This window comes from Zeus faber (assembly GCF_960531495.2).
Source record: "Zeus faber genome assembly, chromosome: 12".
In the NCBI taxonomy this organism is placed as follows: Eukaryota; Metazoa; Chordata; class Actinopteri; order Zeiformes; family Zeidae; genus Zeus; species Zeus faber.
This window is the reverse complement of record NC_137196.1, coordinates 10936054-10958553: the sequence shown is the minus strand read 5'-3', so window position 1 is coordinate 10958553 and position 22500 is coordinate 10936054. Positions and strand designations below refer to the sequence as shown.

The window sequence follows — 22500 nt, the reverse complement described above, 5'->3', positions numbered from 1 at the left end:
GGCGGATGGGCTACAATAGCAGAAGACCACGTTGGGTTCCACTTCTGTCAGCCAAGAACAGAAAGCTGAGGCTGCAGTGGGCACAGGCTCACCAAAACTGGACAGTTGAAGACTGGAAAAACTCAGCCTGGTCTGATGAATCTCAATTTCTGCTGAGGCACACAGATGGTAGGGTCGGAAAAAGGCGCCAACAGCATGAATCCATGGACCCAATTGGGCCACATTGGGCCCGTCAATACCAATCAATCATTGCTTGAATTCCACAGCCTATTTGGGTATTGTTGCTGACCATGTGCATCCCTTCATGGCCACAATTTACCATCTTTTAATGGCTACTTCCAGCATGATAATGCACCATGTCACAAAGCAAAAGTCGTCCAAACTGGTTTCATGAACATGACAATGAGCTCAATGTTCTTCATTGGCCTTCCCAGTCACTGGATCTGAATCCAACAGAACACATTTGGGATGTGATTGAACGGGAGATTCGCAGCATGAATGTGAAACTGACTTGCAGTGGAGGACTTGCATGATGCAATCATGTCAACATGGACCTGAATCTCAAAGGAATGTTTCCAACACAAGAAATGAAGCTGTTTTGAGAGCAAAAGGAGGCCCTACCCAGTATTAGTGTAGTGTTCCTAATGAAGTGCTCAGTGAGTGTATAATATATTATTTAACAAATAGTCGGTCAAATGTTGAATGATTGTAGATTCCACCTTCCTGTTTCCTTGATGTTTTAGTGTTGATCCTCACCTTAAGTCCATCCTCATTTAACCCCAACCCATGAGAATATGTATTTTCAGCGACATTCCGGTTGATAAACACACTTGTACCTGTGATTTGCTCTATCTCCCCGCACTCATCAATTTGGGATAGCAGCTTTCGTCTGTTTTTTATTGGTTTCAAAACTCCTTCATGTGTTATAATCCTCATCAACATTAGGATGAAATATATGCAAATTGCATTCACTGGCACACACACACACACACACACACACACACACACACACACACACACACACACACACACACACACACACACACACAGGGGAGTTTAACAAGGATCAGAATCACTAACCCCCCCGGTAGAGGCCTTTTAGTGACACTCTCGCTGTTTTAACTGTGATCATTTTTCAATATAGACACATTTATAGATACTTAACTGATAAGGTTGTTTTTTTTGTGGGGGGGGGGGGCTCTGGGGGTGGAGGAAACCCACAACAGAAAAACCAGCAGGGAATTCATCTGGCTCTCGCACTCTCTCTCTCTGCATTCCATTACCCATTCCCTCAGAAGACGGAGGAAGTAGGAGTGGAGACAGCATTCAGGGGCGCTTAACACATCCCCATAGAATGTTCCCGCAAAGGCTCCTGGGAACCGAGTATGAGTGTTAGTACGAGGAACCATCCTGAGATCACCAGAGGAGCTGACAGTATAGGGTGAAATGTGGGGGTTTGTGTGCACAGGAAACTCAACCGATGCTAAACACACACACACACACACACACACACACACACACACACACACACACACACACACACACACACACACACACACACACACACACAAAACACACACATGCACACACGGCTCAGCTTTTGCATGCATAGTGACTTTTAGAAATGTCATGCCGCACTGTCAATCCTTCTTTGGGGCGGGGAGCAGCCGCCTGCAAACAAAGGGAACGCAGAATACAGTCGGGAGACAGAACGAGAAGGACAATAAACCAACGCTTGGAAGGCCCCAGCAGCCTTTGTATGGTGCTAATGGGAGCTACGTGAAGGGTCCGTCTGTGGGCCTTCCACCATGTTGATGGCTTAGTGATCAGGGCCTGTTGAGGCTCCTGTGTTTTTTTTCCGCAAAGACACAAGGCTACGAGGCTTTGGCTTCGTGGCTACGCCGTTCTAATGTGAGGGGATCAAACAGGCTGGAAACCAACCAACCACCACATAAATATATAATAAAAGAAAACAGGAAATAGGCTACCAGATCAGAGCCAGACCTGGAATCGCCCAGTGGAGAAAAGCCTAAACCATAACGGTTGGGGAAAATGTGTGTGTGTGTGTGTGTGTGTGTGTGTGTGTGTGTGTGTGTGTGTGTGTGTGTGTGTGTGTGTGTGTGTGTGTGTGTGTGTGTGTGACAGTTGATCAGACTAGAGGTTTGGCCACCATGCCGCTCCCCATCTGAGTGTCCCCATCTGGGCTGCAGCAGCCCGACGTCGGAGGAAGTGGGGTAGACGCCGGCGGGTACCGTGTAAACCGCACGATATGCCTTCACACAAGGCCTACTGTTTCACTTTAACTAGTTTTGCCCAAATTTCCACCCAAGTTGTTTTGCTTTTTTCCCAAATTACAGTATATCGGCTTTCTTTTCGTAAAGGTGGCCAAGGGAGACTTTACGTCATTATGTGCGCACAGTAGCTTCGGAAACACTTCACGGTTCATCCTTTCCACGGTGCATTCACAGCAATTGGTTGATAAATACTTTTCCCACAACTTTGACATGTTAATTTCCATATTATTAAGTTTGCTTTCTCAGTGAATGACCTCGGTCAAAAGCCACAATTTGCAGCCAATTCTAAGCGGTCAAATAGTTTCTAAAATAGTCAAATGTTAGTTCAAGGCTTTTCAGTTTATCGATCAAATAGGTAAATAGTTAGAAATCGATAGAGATAGGAAGGTACTTTTTTAATTTATTTTATCTATTCGTTTTCATTTATTAAAAAATTATATATATATTTATAATAATATATATAAAATACTTTTATAATATTACAAATATATTATGAATATATATTTAAAAATATATGTTATCATTTTTAGAGTGTGTTCTCTTGGCTCAATCTCTACATCAAAGCCTGCAGATAGGAGGGGAAAATGGTAGCACAGAAAAAATAAAAAAGAACAAAGAATATAAACAGCGGTGAAAGGAACATAAGCAAACAAGATGGGGTGAGAGAGAGTGAAATTGAAAATAAATAAACAAGGAGAAATAAAACAATTAGATCCTAATGAATTGCCTCACAGTACACGCCGCCGCACCGCTGGAATAAAGGGTATTCCAAGTTGTGCTGCAGGTTCATTCACAAGCACCATTGTCCGTCCCCGAACGAAGTTGGGAATGTAGATCTCTAATACAAATCTTACAAATCTGTGTGTGTGTGTGTGTGTGTGTGTGTGGGTGCGTGTGTGTGCGTAGGTCTGTGTGCGCGTGCGTGCGTATGCATTTTAAACGATGGCTGAGGGTTTTACAAGCAGACTGGCTGTGTTGCTTTATGGCCCCCCCCCCCACCTAAAAAATATCCTTTACATGCTCAATTAAGCACTGATCTACCTTGGCACTTAGAATTCAGGTCATGTATCAAGGAGCAGCTGTGTGCGCATGTGTGTGTGTGTGTGTGTGTGTGTGTGTGTGTGGGTGTGTGTGTGTGTGTACGAGTGTCTGTGCCCGTATTGAGAACTGTTTGGGTGTTTGCGAGTGTGTATTTACAGATGTGAACGTCTGCACCTTGTGTGTGCTAATGTGAGTGTGTGTGTGTGTGTGTGTGTGTGTGTGTGTGTGTGTGTGTGTGTGTGTGTGTGTGTGTGTGTGTGTGTGTGGTTGTGTGTGTGTGTGTGTGTGTGTGTGTGTGTGTGTGTGTGTGTGTCTCCACCTTTGTATGTGTGTGTGAGTCACTAATGAGCTATCCCGTGCAGCATCTGCGGTTTGTGTCGTAGTCAACCTTTATTCTCTCGCTCAGCTCTTCATCGCCCGTCAGGAACTACAGTCACGCTACAGCTGAGCTCAAAATAAAACAATAACTTCAGTGACGCCTTTACCTTTTAAAAACGGTAAATTGGGCAAAAATCTAAAAGAAATAAAACCGGAATTTGCCACAGTTATCCTTTTGGAAGTCCTGGAACATATAGTATAGTGCATGGTAGTGATGTGGCACAGGAAGCACAGGTTTTTTTTTCCATGGAGCTCAATAAGCAATTAAACACATCTAAAATAAAAACACGCTGTTTGTATTTGTTTTGTTTTTTTCGGAGAAGCGGTGAACGGAGATGTGCAGCGGATCTCCTTCGCTGATCGGTTTTCTGCTGGCCCTGTGTTGCAGGGCCGGCCCAATGCAAGGCCCCCCCACACACTCCGTGTGGACCCCGCCTATTTAGTTGTGGCCCCAAACAACCACATAGAGTGCTTACACCAGCGGCTGGCCCCGGCTGTGACCATTGTTTTCGTAGGTCAGTGTTATCGTTTAAAGAGCAGGTTCAGAGAAAATACGATTTTAGCGCAACGCTATAAATACCGCAGAACCTTCCGTCCAGCTGGTTAGAGAACGCCGGGAGGCGTTGCCTCATTCAGCTCTTCCGGACGTTAATGTAAAAAACGAGTGAACAATCAGGTAGACACTGGGCGGCTTTCTTGGCCTGGTTTACGGCAGTTTATCATCTGTTTCATCATTTTGGGCTTCGACCTCTATTTGCCTGGCCTCTCTCCTTTTTCAGCCTGTTTCAAAACAAGCACGCTGCTCTATATTTGGACATACAGTATGTCTGTTAAGTACTGTAGATGCGCGATACATATTTCACATGAGGGCACGCCTGGTACTTGTCAACCAGTCAATCACGGTTTCTCTCTTTCTCTTTTTCTTTCTTGCTGTTGAAGAAGATGGGAGGATGCGGATTGTGTCCGATCGAAATAGCTGCAAACTCCAGCGCCGCCTACGGAACGTTTGGAATAAAAGATGTAAACTGGAAAAATTATTATTATTATTATTATTATTATTATTATTATTGTTATTGTTATTGTTATTATTATTATTATTATTATTATTATTATTGTTATTATTATTATTATTATATGCAAGTACCAATGTGACCATCAACTTCAGAATGCCAATATAATAATAATAATGCTTGGTTAAGTATCAGTATTTCTTGAAAACACAAAGTTAGGCTAAGTCAATTGACTTAGTAGGTAGTTACCTCAATGCAGAACGCTCATAACTCGAAACCTTGACGTTGAATAGTTATCTTAAAGTGCTTGGGGAAAAGGGAAAACATTGTAAACTGTCATTTACAAACCTGTTTATAAGAATTGGGGAGGGGGGGTGGTCTTGAAAATTTAGATTTTCTACATTAGGTTCTAAATGAGAAGCGTTTTGAGTGATGGTGCTGAGTGTCAGTCGTGTTTCGTCGTTTCCTGGGATGTACCTCGTTGGCGTGTCACACGACAGTTCTTTCTCAAGTTTCTCCAGTAAGGAGTGAGCGGGGACATGCATGCGATGTTGTACCAATAGTCAGGGAGCATCACCATTCAGCACTACGGGTGAAAAATGGGACCAGGGGGCGTGGTTAAGCGAAGTTAAGGGAAGTGACCGGCCGTTCACTAGACATTAACTTCTCCAGACACTAAAGCGCTTCCTGGTTCTGCTTTGACCAACACCACAGAGTTGCTGCGGCAGAGCTGTGGTCTCAAATCAATCATCATAATGAAAAGCTTTACATAGAGCTACTGACCACACCTCTGCAGTGCTGGAATGGGACAAACTGGACTGGGACGCCGTTCAAATTAGCAGCCCTGATCTGCATCATTTATGGGCTTTACTAGCACTAAGAGCCGCCCTCCATCTGAGAGTAACTCCACCCACGGCCGGAGAAAGACCAGCACAAATCTTTCAAAAGAAAGGAATTAATACCAGCTTTTTTTGAAGAAACTACATGACGATGGAGATGTAAGTATTTAAAAAGTAATTCTGCTGTGTGTTTCTTTCTTAAAAAAGTATGCATTGCTCCAAACAAAATCCATTTAAAAATTGTGTGATTTTATTGTAGATGTATTTATTTAATTTATTTTCCGACGTTGACATGAAACAAAAAATCCGCGCGCGCGGTGTCCACCACAGGCTTGAAGCACAGCAACGAAAGTTGGAACAGATTTTTAAATTAGGCCTTGTAAATCCAATGAGTGAAGATTCGGCAATTGGGTTGCTTATTTCTCGCCTCAAAATCAATACAATCCAGACCAAAAAGCGCAGGGTTCAGGCTGAACGGATTGATTTGGTTTCCTGACTTTCGTACTTGTGTGGAAAATTTTAAAAAGGTGAACATAACTCAGAGAATCGGAGTGGAAGTTTTTCTCCTCCAGACAGCATGTGCATGCCGCGGATCGGGACAGTGGAGAGGGTCCACTGCACTGTCTCCACAGCGGTGTCCACAGATGTATTTATTTACCTTTGTTTCCTACTTGCATGAAACAACATTTTTTAACACAACTGAGTTAACGGACTGTCTCGATCACTGTGTAGTGGAAACGGTAGCAATCCACGGTCCACTGCGCGTTTCTGGCCAAAACAAATAAAAACAGGGGGAAGAATTCACAAAGAAATGGATTGCAGCCATAGCACCATCAGTTGTGCATCAGTTTGCGCCTGTGAAAACATGTTAAGATCGTTCTCCAAAGAGGGGGATTGGAGGCGATCTTGTATAATAAAAAAGCTGTGCTCTTGTCATCCCACAGGTCGTCCACAGGACAGAGTTGTTGCAGCAGTTCTCGATGATTAATGAAGAGTTGCATTGCAGCTTGAGAACTTGAACTCCACTTGCAGACTAACTCTGTCCTAGATGCGATGTCATACAAATACCCTGTGTTGTATGCCCAGATTACAAAGATTACATCAGGCCCAAGGTGTCAGGCCCCAGTTCCAAGCTTGAGTGTGTTTGGCTCCAATTTGAAAGTCTTCCATAATGGAGTTCTTACAGTAACTGTAGAACTATAAGAGACTGAAGGTTGACCTTTGACTGTTCAGTGTGACTGTCTTAACAGTGAAATACGCCTGCCTCAGCTAATCAACATTTAGATCCTTACGGTAGAACATTCATAGAAATATTTTCAAAAGCCGTTAATTGGAAGCCACGGGTAAGCCTTGGCCTCTTTGCATGCGTTACATGCATTGCAGGAAATATCGCAGTAAAGATATTGCAAAGATCTATTGTCCAAAATTTCATACGGAGACCCGTGAAGAAGTCTAAGAATACTGTTGTTGGTGGGTCCCTTCAAGAAATATGAAATCCACGGTTGACTACCCACAGTCTGATTTTTGCTCTTCGACATGGTCCGCTGAGATAGCAGATGCGTAAGGGTGTTTGCCGATGGGCCAAAACACAGCACTGACAGAGGGAACCAAACATTAATTAAGGTGGTTGGGTAGGTTTGTGTATCGCACGCAGTCAATTTACATCAAGTGCTCCAAAAAGGTAAGAACTGTCCACTGTGCTACGCTCCCAGATGAGGCAATCCGCTTTCAACAGTCAGAGCAGAAGATAAATGCGCTGATGTGGATACGTTGGATTAGTTGGGCTTTACTGTAATTCATTTTGAATTAAACCACACATGGCCAAAAACTGAGATATGAACAGAAAAATAAATTCACTCGTGTGGGCTACACACAAAATGGAAAATAGACAGGAGATAAGCAAATTTCTCTCAGTCTGTCTAAATGAATAGCCCAGCTATGAAAAACAAGAAAACTCACATGGGCCACGTACTGTCCACGTGCAAAACATTATAATACAATATAGAAGCTAATTTATTACGACCTTAAGACTTTGTCAATCAATCCAACAGCCTATTATCGGGATATCCTTTGCTTCTTACACACAATGTAATCCCTGGATGTAAAATCCACTCTGTACTTTTTCCAAGAGTTTTTCACTGGAGCACACTACAGACCTTCATCTTAAGCAAAGAATTCTGTCAGGCTCATATTGGGCTCGGTAGCCGATAAAGATTTGTCCCGTTAGACGCAGAATCATTGAAATATTCAACACGCACAGCAAGTAATACATAATATTCTATCAGTAGCAACGGTAACATTGGAACATCCAAGCCATAAAGTAGGGAGGACTACAGTTTTCACTCATTGTTTTTTCATTTGCTTTTCAAATACTTTCAGTTTCGCTGACGCTGATTGTTTTTGTAGTTTGAGCCGATCCATATTGTCTTTGGGATTCTGCTGCCGCTGTGTCTGGGATGATGTCCAATGGTGTGCCCCTCCTCACGTTCCCTGTTGGGGAGAAACCGCTCATCGATTGACCGATTGATTGATTGTTAGACTGACCAGTAAAATAGGTGAGGTTCAGTAAACAGGGTTCTGCCGTAGCCGAGCCTGTGGGGGCTCCAGCGCCAGCTAAGGACCAAGAAACAAGTCAGAAAAGGGAACCCCTGTGCTGTAAAAAAAAATGGGTGGGATTAAGCACCAACCCTGTCAACAGAATCAACAAGTTAACCCAGTTGGTGCAGCCTGCAGTTTTGATCTTGCAACACAAGATGTATTTGTTTTTTTGTTTGTTTGTTTGTTTGTTTGTGTGTGTGTTTGTTTGTTTGTTCCACCAAAAATTTGAAAAAAATGTTCGCGTCACCCCTGGCGAGCTGTCATGTTAAAAAACAACCACTGGGTCACCTGTTGATTTTCTTTATGGGCTGTGGAAGCCTCGCCTCGAGTTCATGGAGATAATTAGCGCAACTGGCTGATGCAGGCAGCGCTCTCTGTGATGACACTGACACTACATGTCTGGTAAATATAGATCTTCAACTGCACATTGCTGCACAGTGGTGAAATTAGAGTACGGCATCTCTTCAAGAACACATGCATGAATAGGCCACTGGACAAATACAACACAGTCGCTATAGGTGATACAAGTAGGTGAATTCTGAGAACGCTGCGGGTCTTGTAATCATTCTGAGTCATCTGCTTTTCCCAATTTAATGAAGCCTCTTTACATCCATCGCTCTTGTGTTGTTTAGAGCTGGAGGCTCCCTGACAACGGGCTGAGCAGGAAGCGTTATGCGAGGATTATGCAGAGGGGCCTCTGAATCCTTCAGCATTAAAAAAAAAATTAAAAAAAGAAAAAAAGAAATGCATGCTTCACAGTGCTGCAAATCGCAGCATCATCATCTTGTCCTTGACAGGATGTTCAATCACCACAAAGCGGAGGGGACTGCAGAGAGCGACCAGAGGGTGGTTCAGCGGTCAGAACATTTCGATGCACGCTTTTTGTCTTTAAAAAACGCAATCAACCAGGCACACAGGTCACACACACACGCACACACGCAGACACACACACACACACACACACACACACACACACAACAAACCCTACCCTACCGCCCTCTCTCCCCGTCTGAATGGGGGGAGCTGTCAGCCTCCTCATTGATCATTGGGTGGAGCGCTGATTTGCACCACCATTGCACCAATTGTGGCGAAGTCTTTATTTACCTTCCTACGTGTTCCTCTATACCACAGTACCAGAACTTTTTGTTGTGCCATTGGGTTGTTGTGAATGGGATTGGGTCTTGGAATAGACTACACGGCATCTAACCTATGCATAAAGCAGGATATTATGGTTTGGACATAAAAAAAAAAACTTGATGGAACTTGATGCTGACACTGAGACAGCTGGACAGGATGGACTATACGCGTGTCAGACAATGTAAACAAAATAAAAAAAAATAAGAATTCCTCAAATCAAGTGATAAGATGGGTTCCGGTCCAAACGTCAGTTATTCGCCGCTAAATGAAATAATTTCACGCTCTCTCTCTCTCTCTCTCTCTCTCTCTCGCGCGCTCTCCTGGATCCCAGCACGGGGGCGGGATCCATCTTCTGCTCTGAGAGGGAGACACTGCAGCACCTGTTTGTTCTGTGTCCTAGGCTGCGGGGGCTGTTCGGGCTACAGGAGCGGTGGGTTCGGGGTCTGGGGGAGAGCTTCTCTTCTTAAGCCCTTTATCTTCGGCCCTGTTTACACTGTGTCAAACAAATCTGTCCATGTCCTGGTCAACACTGTTTCGGGGGTGGCCAAGCTGGCCATTTGGAAAGGCAGAAGGAACGCTGTGCAGGGTCAGGGGTCAGTAGACCTGGCCCAGATGACGATTGGTTTACTCTCAGCCCGCCTTAGGGTGGAGTTTGAGTTTTACAAACTGACCGGCAAATTGGACACTTTCAGGAGTGCGTGGGGTGTTGGGGAGGTGCTGTGCTCGGTCCAGGATGATTCCCTCATTATTAACCTGTGATAGCTGTGATCTTTTCCCTCTCTCTCTCTCTCTCTCTCTCTCTCCCTCTCTCTCTCTCTCAGGAGCTAGACATCAACAGATCTGTGCGTACCTAGTTGTCTCTGAAGAGAGATGTCTATACTCTTACTGACCTGTGATTTGTCTCTGGTTTTGTTGTTGTTTTTGTTCCTTCGTGATCAAGTTTCTGCTGCTCTGACATGACTTACTTCTCTCTCTCTCTCTCTCTCTCTCTCTCTCTCTCGCTCTCTCTCTCTCGTTCTCTATGTTTTAAGGACACCTGGTGGATGTTACCGGTAGTACACATCGCTGCACCCTGCGCACGGTCATTTATACTGAATAGGGAAGTATAATAAATCACACATGCAAATCACACAAATAATTCATTTGCATACAAATAAATCATCTGGCCTGGTGCCAAACTTGGACTTAAACTTAGATTTGAAAGATTAAATTAACAATTACTGTCTTCTAAGTTGAATCACCCAGGCTGAGATACTATTGACAGTGATTAGACTCATTCATTGATGTGTGGTTTTATGACATGATCCAATTCAGTTATAGGCTATCAAATTTGATAACCACCATTGATTGATACGATAAATAACTTGGGGGCAGAATATGTGAATGTGAGTCATTGATAGAATTGAACACTCCCAAAATTGATTATTATCATTATTATTATTATTATTATTATTATTATTATAGCCTGGGGTCCGGAACTTCCACCGGACATAATCGGGTGGACCGGGTCCTTCCCGGAGGCCCACAACCTCCAATAATAATAATAATAATAATAATAATAATAATAATAATAATAATAATAATAGTAATAATAATAGTTGTAGTAGTAGTAGTAATAGTAGTAGTAGTATTGGTAGTAGTAGTAGTAGTAGTAGTAGTAGTAGTAGTAGTAGTAGTAGTATACGCTAGTAGTAGTAGTATTATAACCATAGTAACATTAACATTAATCTAAACCCTTGCTGATAAAAAATGCAAATCTCACAAAAAAATAATTCTCTCTTCTTTATATATATATATAAATGTAAAAATATATAACAACATCGATAACAGTGATTCCTTTTTTCTTTTGCTGTAGGCCCCTTAAATTCCTTCACGGACCCCTAGGGGCCACAATCCACTTAGGAGTACGCATGCCCTCTATGATTCAAGTCAAGTTAAAGTTGTTTTTTTTATTGACTATGCAATTTATTACTACCATCTTCCCCTCTTAGAGAGAAAAAATTCTCTCAATTTAAGGAAGGATGAATAGAAACTTGACTGTAGTGCTCTCGTTGATCTAATAAGTGAGAATAATGAATTAAACGTGTTGCCAGACGTACATGGACTCAATTAGTAAACAAAAATCTGTGGATTGCTGTTGGCACCGTGCTCCGGTGGGTTATCTCCCAAATAGGAGCCTTTCTGTGTGGAGTTTGCATGTTCTCCCCGTGCTCACATGGGGTTTCCTCCACCTCACGTCAGTAAGGACCCCCCCCTAAAACACGCACACATCATTGTTTGAACAGCGATGGACACTCATCACCTGGTCCCCGGGCGCATCCACGAATGGTGCCCATTGCTCCTGGCTGTGCCCCCGGAGGAAGGACAAGCCAAGGATGGGTTAAATGCAGAGGCCTCATTTCACCAGCCACCATCCAAAGCATGTGCATGTGCATGTGTGTGCGTGCATGTGTTGTAGTGTGGTGTGCTGTGTGACGATTAAAAATTGCTCTTCTTGTTCTTCTTCTGTTCTTCTAAATCTATGGTGAAAGCATGCTGCTTTCTGAATATGCTAAATAGCCCTATCACTGCCACCTATAGGAAATTATAGAATCTGTTCTATTAACAAATTACGCGATCAAATTACTTCAAAATACTATTATTCTAAAAATATTTTTTTAAACTTCTTTACTAACCACGTCCAGTCAGATGGATAAACACCAGAGATTATGTCAATGTCAATTGTACATTTTGTGAAGTCCACTCAGAAACAGTAAGACGTTTATTAATTTTTCGTAAAGATTTGTGTTGTTGAATCAATCATCATCATTTCTTTTTTTTTCTTCATAATTTTCCTTTAGTTTGTAAGAATCACTTTGGATTGTAATTCATATCAAGTGAACCAAATTGATTTAATAAATTGTATACTGCTTATGGCAAAACTGTATGTAAAAAAATGATTTTCTTTACCAAGATATTATGCCCTTATACAGGGGACTGCCCATTGTTCCGACGGCCCATTTTTCAGAAACCCCAATAATCTGAAAAATGTCGGGTTAGAGATGGTCACGTTTTAGGTATAAGCTTAGAGATGGTTAGAATAAGCATTAAGTTTAGGGTGTCGTCCATGTCCAGTGGGACATTTTTCGGACTGTATACTAATAGTGCACCATCGAAACAATGGCATGGCACCCTTATGCAAACGATTTTGGAATCTACTAACAAAAAGGCGATAAAACTGATTAACATTTGTCAAATATTGTAACAGAGTAGGTGACATATTAGTGTTTAACTGTTATGTTGTGAGTGTCACAAGAGATAGAGAGTTCAGCTAAGGTCAAAAGAGGACTATTTATTGTAGTTACTGAGATTTCCAGTATGTCAGTGAAGCCTGTCAGTCATTTCGGCTACCTATGACAGTGATTGGGTGAGATAGCGTACCTGCGATGGGCGGAGATGTTTGTGTTGTTCCTGGTGTTGTTCCTGTTCCTGTTCAGACCCTTCCGCGCATTGATGAGGCCCACGACACAGTGGCAGGGTCTTCCTGGTTCTCCTCTCTGGACCTACGCAGCGACTATTGGCAGTTCCCCCTCGCTCCTGATGCCAGACCCAAAACTGCCTTCATCACCAGCGGGGGCTTTTGACAATTTAAGGTCCTTCTATTCGATCTCTGCAATGCTCAAAGTTTGAGAGACTTACAAGATACTTGGACAAGGATCCTGCCAACATCCCCACCGCGAGTGTGTTGTGTACCTGGACGACATCCTTGTTCATGGTGAGTCCTTCGACACAGCTCTCAGGGCCCTCTGCCGTGTGCTGGAGAGGGTGGTGACAACAGGATTGAAACTGCACCCCCAGAAATTCTGCTTTATGAGACGGAAGGTCGCATTCCTGGGCCACAGTCTTGGAGGTGGCAGTGTCAGGAAAAGGGGTGGAGGCCACAGTCCTTTCCCTGCCTGACCCCACCTTACCTTTCATCCTTGCCACTGATACCAGCAATGTTGGCTTGGGCACTGTGCTAGTGGTGCCACCTGCGGTGGCAGGTGGTGATGCCAAGGGCCCAGCGGGAGATGACGCTCCAGGCAGTGGATGGAGCTTCAGGATCTGGTCACTTTAATATCAGCAAGACACTCCGCCGCCTCCGTCAGCATAGGCAGGATGTGGAACACTATTGCCGCCGCTGCGACAGTTGCACTGCACGTAAGGGCCCCACAAACAGATCGCACGCCCAGCTCCAACAGTTTCCAGTGGGGTGCCCCAACAACAGAGTGGGGATTGATTTCCTCGGTCTGTTCCCCCGCACAAAGGGGAGTAAGTGTTACATCCTAAATGCCATGGACTACTGAGATGAGATGATCGTGAGAAAACCTCCTAACACCCCTGTGGACCCTCCGGGACCGGACTATGCCAGAAAGCTGCAGGACGGCTTGGAGTCTGCCCACGAGTTCACTAGAGGCCAGCTACAGAGTGCAGGGGCAAGATAGTAGAGGAACTACGGCATGCGTGCCAGAGGACGGCATTTGGAAGTTGAAGAGTTTGTCTGGGTGTATATCCCTTAGAGGAAGAAGGGTAGGTGCCCGAAACTGGACAGCGAATGGGTGAGGCCTTGCAGGATCCTATAAAGACTAGGCGAGCTTGTGTACCGCGTCCAGCTGCCACCAAGATGAAGAAAAGTCACCCTGCATCGAGATAGGCTGGCCCCCTGCCGGGGCACGGCCACCCCACCGGGACCAAGGAGTGGGACACGAAGAACCCTGGACATTTCCCTCGACCAATCACACAGTAATTGGTGGAGGGTTAGGGAGAATGTTCGGGTTGTTTATGGTGTTGTTCCTGTTAGTTCGGGGAGCGGGAGAGATTATAAGAGGAGACAAGTGAGATGCAAGGAGAGTACACACCGTAAAGCAGACAGATTTTGTTGTTTTGGCTAGAACAAGATGCTGTTTTATCAATTTGTTACTTAGGCCTATTGCATAGTACAACACACTTTGACCCATTCTTAGTAAGACTATCAAAACATTCACATTCATTTCACTCTTTGTTACGGATCTTGCAGTTCACATGATGTCCACAAGGAGGTGCCACTCATCACTTAAGAATCGTGCAACCCCCGGTCTCTCTCTCTCTCCCTCTTCCACCTCCCATTCATCAATCCTCTATTATTCACATCAACAAAAGACTTCAAATAGGGAGGCGTGGGAAAACATAAAAATGCATTTCAAAGCACAGTCAATGGGTAAAATATGCAAAGTTGGAACGATCCCACTCCATAGACGACCCCCACCGCCCCCCACTGCCCTTCTCTGTCTCACCTACACTACCACAGTGTTACGCTACAGTGTTTGCGTGCTCTCTGATCATCATACACAGCATCATTTAAAATGTTATGTATACTGGTCAGTTATAAGACTGTTAATGCTGTTCATTGCTTTGGATATATTTCAACATTGGCGTTATACATAAAAGGGGGACAACACTCGTTGATGACTATTTCTCTAGCGTGAAACGTCACACTTTGAGTTATTCCTCATATTTCCAACCATCTCACACGATATGTTTCTAGGGATGACCCCAACCCAAAATGACGTGTATCTCCCCTGGTTGGCTTTTCGCTCTTTCCCACCCAAGTCAAAGGGTGGGGGTGGGGGATGGGGGTGGGGGGGTTGCAGGGGGTCATGTCTGGCCACCCCTCAGGAGAATAGCAGGGTTTCTGTCTGCACCCCAAACCACCAACGGTTCCCCACCATCCCTATAGCAACAGCCAAGGACCCTGGATGGTCCCAGACTGGGGCGTCCGAGCAGATGCCCATAATTAATGTTGTAATACAGCGACGTCAACCCTGCCAATCTCTCCTCCATGGAGACAGACCCTCTCCCAGACCTGTCACAGGCCTATAGGGCTGTGTGAAAAATGACTGCCCTGCGGTGTGTGTGTGTGTGTGTGTGTGTGTATGTGTGTGTGTGTGTGTGTGTATGTGTGTGTGTGTGTGTGTGTGTGTGTGTGTGTGTGTGTGTTGCTTACTAGTAAATCTAACCTAGTGCTACACCACAATTCACCATATTGACCATCATCTGTGGGAAAATTAAAGAGAAGAGTGTGTGTGTGAAGAGTGTGTAATACCCTGCAGAAGTGCCCCCATGATTTTTCGCTCAGAACATGAACATTTAATACTATTCAAACTGAATCCACTGCTTCAAACACAGTTATACATAGTTGATTATACTTTGTCGCCTGCATGGCTAAACAATCCTAATTCTTTTTTTTTTTTTTTTTCTTGTCCTCAAATAACCAACATTCATAAGTGCACCCATGGTGAATGTTATGCAATCCAATTAACGCTCTCGTTGTTCTCACCCTCTCACTTTGTGTCTGATTTACATGGTTGACTGACAGTGGGCAGTCTCACATTCAATTTTAACCATTGAAGAGTCTCGAAAAACCGTCTCTGGTAGTGAAACAATTCAGACCTAGATAGCTGCATATCGGAGCTCCGTTAATCACTACGTGCAATGAATGGCAATGTCTGGGGTCTTTCGGAAGACATTCAAACCATCAGATCCAAACGCTCACCCATTGAGATATGTCTTCCATGGTTTTCCTGAGGACACGCCCTGACCAGGTCAACTGATCAGTGCTCATTGAGTTGAGGACACATCCGTCTGCTGTCCGACTGCTGACACCGGGGGGTCACCCAATGCACTGTCCATGAGTTCATCAACACCCCACGGCCGCGGGCACACTTTGAGGCTCAGTGGGGGGTCAGGGGATCATGTCACCCCTGACCTGGCCGGCCCTCATGGTCCTTGTTCCATAATAAAATGTTTCCCCCTTACTCAGACGGACTGCACAGAGTTTTAAATGACTTTATGGGGCAATTGGGGCCATAAAGTGCAATGGATCACTGTAAAAACTCTCTGTAACAACTCTGTAAAACGCTTGTTTCTTTTGCTGTTCAATTTTAGGACATACAATATCATGATTACATGATTAGTATACAATGATTTGGTTTAGGTATGCTATTACTTTTATCAAATTGTTAGATGCTGGTTGATTGCAATTAAGCATCATGGAGACGGAATCATTATAACTAAATTAAGGCTATATGTGAAATGATAAAGGTAAATGGTATAATTACCTTTTTTAAAAACATATTTTATTTCCTGGCTTTGCCACCATGAACACAAACCCCTCGCCAGGAGTCATTCACCGGTTGAGGTCACGGGTTCACTGAGCCAGACACCGTTTCTGGAACCCTAAAATTTGACGACACTGGGAGGTTGGCCAGGGGTGTCTGGGAAAGATTCAGCCAATTATAGAGCGGCTAGACACACCGCACTTACAAGGGATAGTGGTGTGAACACAGAACCAAGGGCCTAGACACGTGTATAGACAGTGGGGGTTGGGTGAAATGACTAGCAAAAAATTCAAATAGCCGAGTTTAATCAACCAATATAACTAGAATAAAATAGCAAATAGATAAATCTCACCCCCCCCCCCCAAAAAAAACAAACAACCCAAAAGATGAAATATTTTTACTTATCGCTAAGGTCAGCAAGCAGTTAAATTTATGCCAGTTAAATTGATGGTGTGATCGATTATTTTTTGAAGTCCTGGAATAACTACTCATAAAGTTCATAGGACAAGCCAAGAAAGTTTCGAGCGACCTTACTCTTTAAATATTACCTTGGTATAAATCACTTCAAGTATGACATCTCAATAGAATTTTAGCAATAAATCAATACATATCAATTCCTTTCTAAATGTATTGCATAATCACAGCAAATACAATTCGAATGGATATAATATTCTCTCTTCATATTTTGTATATTTATATAAACAAATATAGAAAATAAAAATCCTCTAACTCTAGTAATGTACCTCCTATTTAAGGTTTAACTGGTTGTGGCTTTGATGTACTGTATAGTTAGTTTAATACTACTGACAAAATGGTTATGATAGAAAGGTGCTGTGATAGCTTGCTGTGTATGGCACTGCGTCGCTGCAGACTGGTGAGAGTGTGCATACATCCCTGTCCACTGCTGAAAGCACCTACAATGGGTCTGTCATCACAACTGGACCATGGAGCATTGAAAGAAGGTGGCCTGATCTAATGAACCACGTTTTTCTTTTACATCATGTGAATGGCCGGGTCCGTGTGCAGCGTTTATCTGGGGAAGAGATGGCACTAGGATGCTCTATGGGAAGACGGCAAGGCGGCAGAGGCAGTGTAAGGATCTGGTCAAATTTCTGCTGGGAACCTTGGGCCCTGGCATTCATGTGGATGTTACTTTGACACATACCATCTACCTAAACATTGGTGCAGACCAAGTACACCCCTTCATGGCAATGGTATTCCCTGATGGCAGTGGCCTCTTTCAGCAGGATCTCAGCCACTTTCAGCCACTCTGCAAAAAATGTTCAGGAATGATTTGAGGAACATGACAAAGAGTTCACGGTGTTGACTTGGCCTCATAATTCCCCAGATGTCAATCCGATCGAGCATCTGTGGGATGTGCTAGAACAACAAGCCTGATCCATGGAGACTCCACCTCGCATTAAGATCTGGTGGAGGGGGCCTATTGGCGGCTCAAAGGAGACCTACACAACATTAGGCAGCTGGTTTTAATGTTGTGGCTGATTGGAAATGATCAGCCACAACAATAAAACCACGGACAAGTGAAAATAATAAGATGGATTATGTTGTTCCAATGGCACTTGTCAAGAGGTAGGATGAATTAGGCAGCAGGTGAACAGTCAGTTTTTGAAGTTGATGTGTTGGAAGCAGGAATAATGGGCAAGCGTAAGGATCTGAGGGACTTTAACACAGTCCAAATTGTGATGGCTAGACGACTGGGTCAGAGCATCTCCAAAACAGCAGGTCTTGTGCGGTGTTACCGGTATGCAGTGGCTAGTACCTACCAGAAGGTCCAAGAAAGGACAACTGGTGAACTGGCGACAGGGTCATGGGCGCCCAAGGCTCATTGGTGCATATGTAGAGTGAAGGCTAGCTGTCTGATCGATCCTACAGAAGAGCTACTGTAGCACAAATTCTGGGAATTTGCTGCTATGATAGAAAGGTTTCAGAACACACAGTGCATCACAGCTTGCTGCGTATGGGGTTGCGTAGCCGCAGACCGGTCAGAGTGTCCATGCTGACCGCTGTCCACTGGACACCGGACAACTGAGCGTCAGAACTGGACCATGGAGCAATGGAAGAAGGTGGCCTGGTCTGATGATGTTTTATTTTACATCATGTGGAAGGCTGGGTGTGTGTGCGTCGTTCATCATAGGGAAGAGATGGCACCAGGATGCACTATTGGAAGAAGGCAAGCCAGTGGAGGCAGTGTGAGGGTCTGGGAAACGTTATGCTGGGAAACCTCGGGCTCTGGCATTCGTATGGAAGTTACATTGACACGTATCACCTCCCTAAACATTGGTGCAGACCAAGTCCACCCCTTCATGGCAACGGAATTCCCATATGGATGTTACTTTGATGCGTATATGCACATGTATGGTAAAATATATATAGGCTAATATGTATAGTAAAATAGTAAAATATATACATATATACAGTGTGTGTGTGTGTGTGTGTGTGTGTGTGTGTGAGTGTGTGTGTGTGTGGGTGTGTGTGTGGGGTATGTGTGATACATGTGTATGTGTGGGTGTGTGTATATATATATGTATATATAAATATATATTTATATATACACACACACAAATATAAACACATCCACACACACACACACACACACACACACACGGACACACACACACACACACACATCGAAAAAAATATATACACACACACACCCATACTGTATGTATGTATAAATGTTACTATTTTACTATATATATTAGCCTATATATATTTTACCATACATGTCCATATTTGTGTGTTTCATGTAATAACTGTTTACAGATACTGTCCCATTCTCTTCCTACTGCTTCAAAAGGAATTTAAAGCAGATAAACAACACCCAACGAATTCAATTGTCTTGACCATGGATTGCGTTGGCTGAGCCCGCATGCGTTCTCAAGGGCCGTTTTACCGACCGAAAATACAATATAATATAATACAATATAATATAATATAATATAATATAATATAATATAATATAATATAATATAATATAATATAATATAATATAATATGGGCCTATCACCAACATCAAATGCCCTTCCAATAAATGTGCGCAGTTTTCAGAGACGTTGTGGAATTAAAACATCGCCCCCCCCCCCCCCCCCCCCCTCCTCCTCCTCCAATTTTTCGTCAGAGGGCCCCGGCGACAGCGCCCCATTATCTGTTAACCCCCAAAAAAACCCCAAAACTAAATATGGTGACTGACTCTCCCACGACAGGGAGAGAGCGCGCGCGCCTTTTTTTTTTTTTTTTGGGTGGGTGCGTGCGTGGGTGAGTGGGTGGGAATTAGCCACGCGACGCGCCCCGCATAGTAATGGCCGCCTCGCGCTTTGAGCTTGAACTTGACCGTCGGAATGCGGCTCGTGGGAACGCGCGCGCGCTTGCCCCGGCCCTTTATGCCGCGCGAGGCGGTGTCGGGCCTCATTAGCATACAGCCCCGGCCAGCCGCGCACGGGGGGGGACGGGGACCCGGAGGGGACGGGGACCCGGGGGGGACGGGGACCCGGAGGGGACGGGGACCCGGAGGGGACGGGGACCCGGGGCTCCGTCAACTCTTTCACGCCGACACCCCCCCCCCCCCTCGACCGGCCCGCCGCGGTAAGGAAGCTTTTATGCCGTTTTCTTATTTGGGGGGGGGGGGGGGGGGCGGAAAAAAGAAAAGAAAGAAAGCGAGAAAACAAGAGAAGGAGAAGGATTTAGTGGCGTGCACGCTGACGTGCTCCTACCTGGGATGCCGCCCGGCGCTACTTTTCCCCAGGTGGGGCTTTAAAACCGTGAGTTTCGTGTTGTTCGGGTCCGTATTTTATTTGACATTTTATTCGGGGTTTTTTTTTTTTTGGTTTTTTTTTTCGAAACCCGGCAAAGGCGAGGCCAACGCGTGCTATTTAACGCTTCAGTTAATCACATTTCATTCATACCCTAAAGCAATACCCAACTGACAGTATTCCGTTGTATCTATTGCCTTTACTTTGTTTGCTTTCTTTTGTCAAACTACACGTGTGTATATTATTTTTGCTGTATCCGTAAAATGGCTACATATTATTTACACATATCGACGTTCTGCTTTCCTGTAACACCGAACAACAACGTTATTCTTTTCACTTAAATTCAAACACACACAATTTACACACAAAATCGGTGAATGAACTAATTTCCAGTACAATGAACAATACAATTTGGTCACTACTTTAGTAACTATAGTTATTTAGAAATAACTGTCAATTGTTGCTATTTGCTGTAATAGTGTAACATAGTATTGAAAATAACATTTCTGTACAAATTACACTTTATGTTTTAATGTTTAAGTAAACCCTCTAAAAATGAAATTGACTTCACCATTACAACGCAGAGAAAATATGCCAAATAAATAAATTTCCAATAATTAATTATCCGTACGTGTACATGACGTGATATCATAATCTCTCTAATTTGAGATCTTATTTTTATACTCAAATTTCACCTTAAGTTAGCTTGGTGTAATGGTCTGGATTCTGTATATTTACTGTATGCTGTGAAGGACTTGAGATAATTTGGGCTAACAATCATTCTCAGTAGAATCGCACAACAAATATAGTACATAGTGGCAGTATGAAAATACCCCAAAAGTTACTAGATTTGCACATAATTGGATAGTTACTGATTACAGGCAATTTCAATGATGTCATCTGATAGAGAAACATTATCAGATTACATTGGGAAAAATAGGACATTTGACAATATGGAAGTGCTTTACAAGTATTTTTTTTATGTTATTATTTGAATTTCTTGATAATTTCAAAAATGATTCTGAAATGTTTTGCTATTTTCCCCAGAGGAGCAGGCTATTTTAATAGGATCAATTCTTAATGTTGAAATGTGTTCACACCACATGTCACCTGTGTTGTGGAGGGATTACGTAAGCATGTCGGGACTGAACACTGTAAGAATTATCTTGTTCAGGCTCCCCATCCTCATGTTGTGAATAAAGAAGTCAAACAGAGCTCAATGGCTGGTGTTATATAAGAAGGAGTCCATTCAATCTCTGTAGGATCAGCTTTGTATCACAATTCACAAACTGGAATAAAATGGAAGAAAAAGTACCAGATAGAATTACCATACAGAATTTACAGAACTGTAACCCCCAGGTTTGGACTTTTTTTAAATGTAATTGTTGTTTTTTTAAATTGACTAAAGACTACATATATTACAAACGGTTTTGATGCAATTAAAATGTATTTTCTTGGCATACATCTTAGTGTAAACTGAGCATTTTCAACATTTCAGAGTAATCTGAACCTGTGTATACATCTTTGGATGAATCCACCAGTAAACAGTCATACATTTGCAATTAAACATACAGTACAAACTAGTATAGGAAGTCCATTTAGATCTCTGAGGTATTTACAAGTAAGGGCTGTAACAACCGTCACGAGTGTTAATAATAATGTATAACTTTTGAAAACAATGTCATTTTAAATCACACATTATGAGTGAGTCCACATTGTCAAAGGAATGGAAATTTAATTTGTTGCCCTTTATTTCAGTTAAATAGATTAATAAATTGCATTATTATATATTATCTCCTTGTGACAAACTGCATTGTAATATCAGGGTTTAATTGAAACTAACTACATTTAATTAATTGTTAATAGCATTATAAACAACTTGTCCAATAGCATTATATCAATGCTATACATGGAGATAATAATGTACAATTCTAAAGTAGATTATTACCATAATAATGTTTATTCACAAGTCATTGAGTCAGTTTGTTTTAGAATGTTGACTGGTAGAAATAATATTGAAGTTACATCAGCACATATTTTGTTTAGCACAGTCCATAAAAATATTTCTGTTTTATCAAACAATACAAAATATATTAACATTTAATTATACAGTATAGGTGAGTACTTATGTTCCTCACTAAGATAGTCAAATTAAACCGATGGATAGATTAATGAATGAACTTACCCATAAAGTTTAACAATGTGCCCAACTAGCTGAATAATGTATGTTTTTGCCATAGATTCTCCTGGTGTGGGTGTTTTGTCATATAATCAAAGTCTTATTTTGATCTAAAAACATATAAACAATGTTTCCCCAA

At 43.0% G+C, this 22500-nt stretch overlaps 1 protein-coding gene across 1 annotated transcript in view; it reads right to left on the bottom strand.

Annotated features, from left to right (window-relative positions):
• LOC307238341 (neurocan core protein-like) overlaps positions 1–22500 on the bottom strand; it is a gene marked incomplete at its 5' end in the record, with an annotated part of 68967 nt that overhangs the window by 33292 nt on the left and 13175 nt on the right. The window contains 2 exons of the mRNA XM_080011273.1: positions 12718–12776; positions 13030–13092. Coding sequence (XP_079867399.1) covers positions 12718–12776; positions 13030–13092 — 122 coding nt within the window. The remainder of the gene's footprint in view (positions 1–12717; positions 12777–13029; positions 13093–22500) is intronic.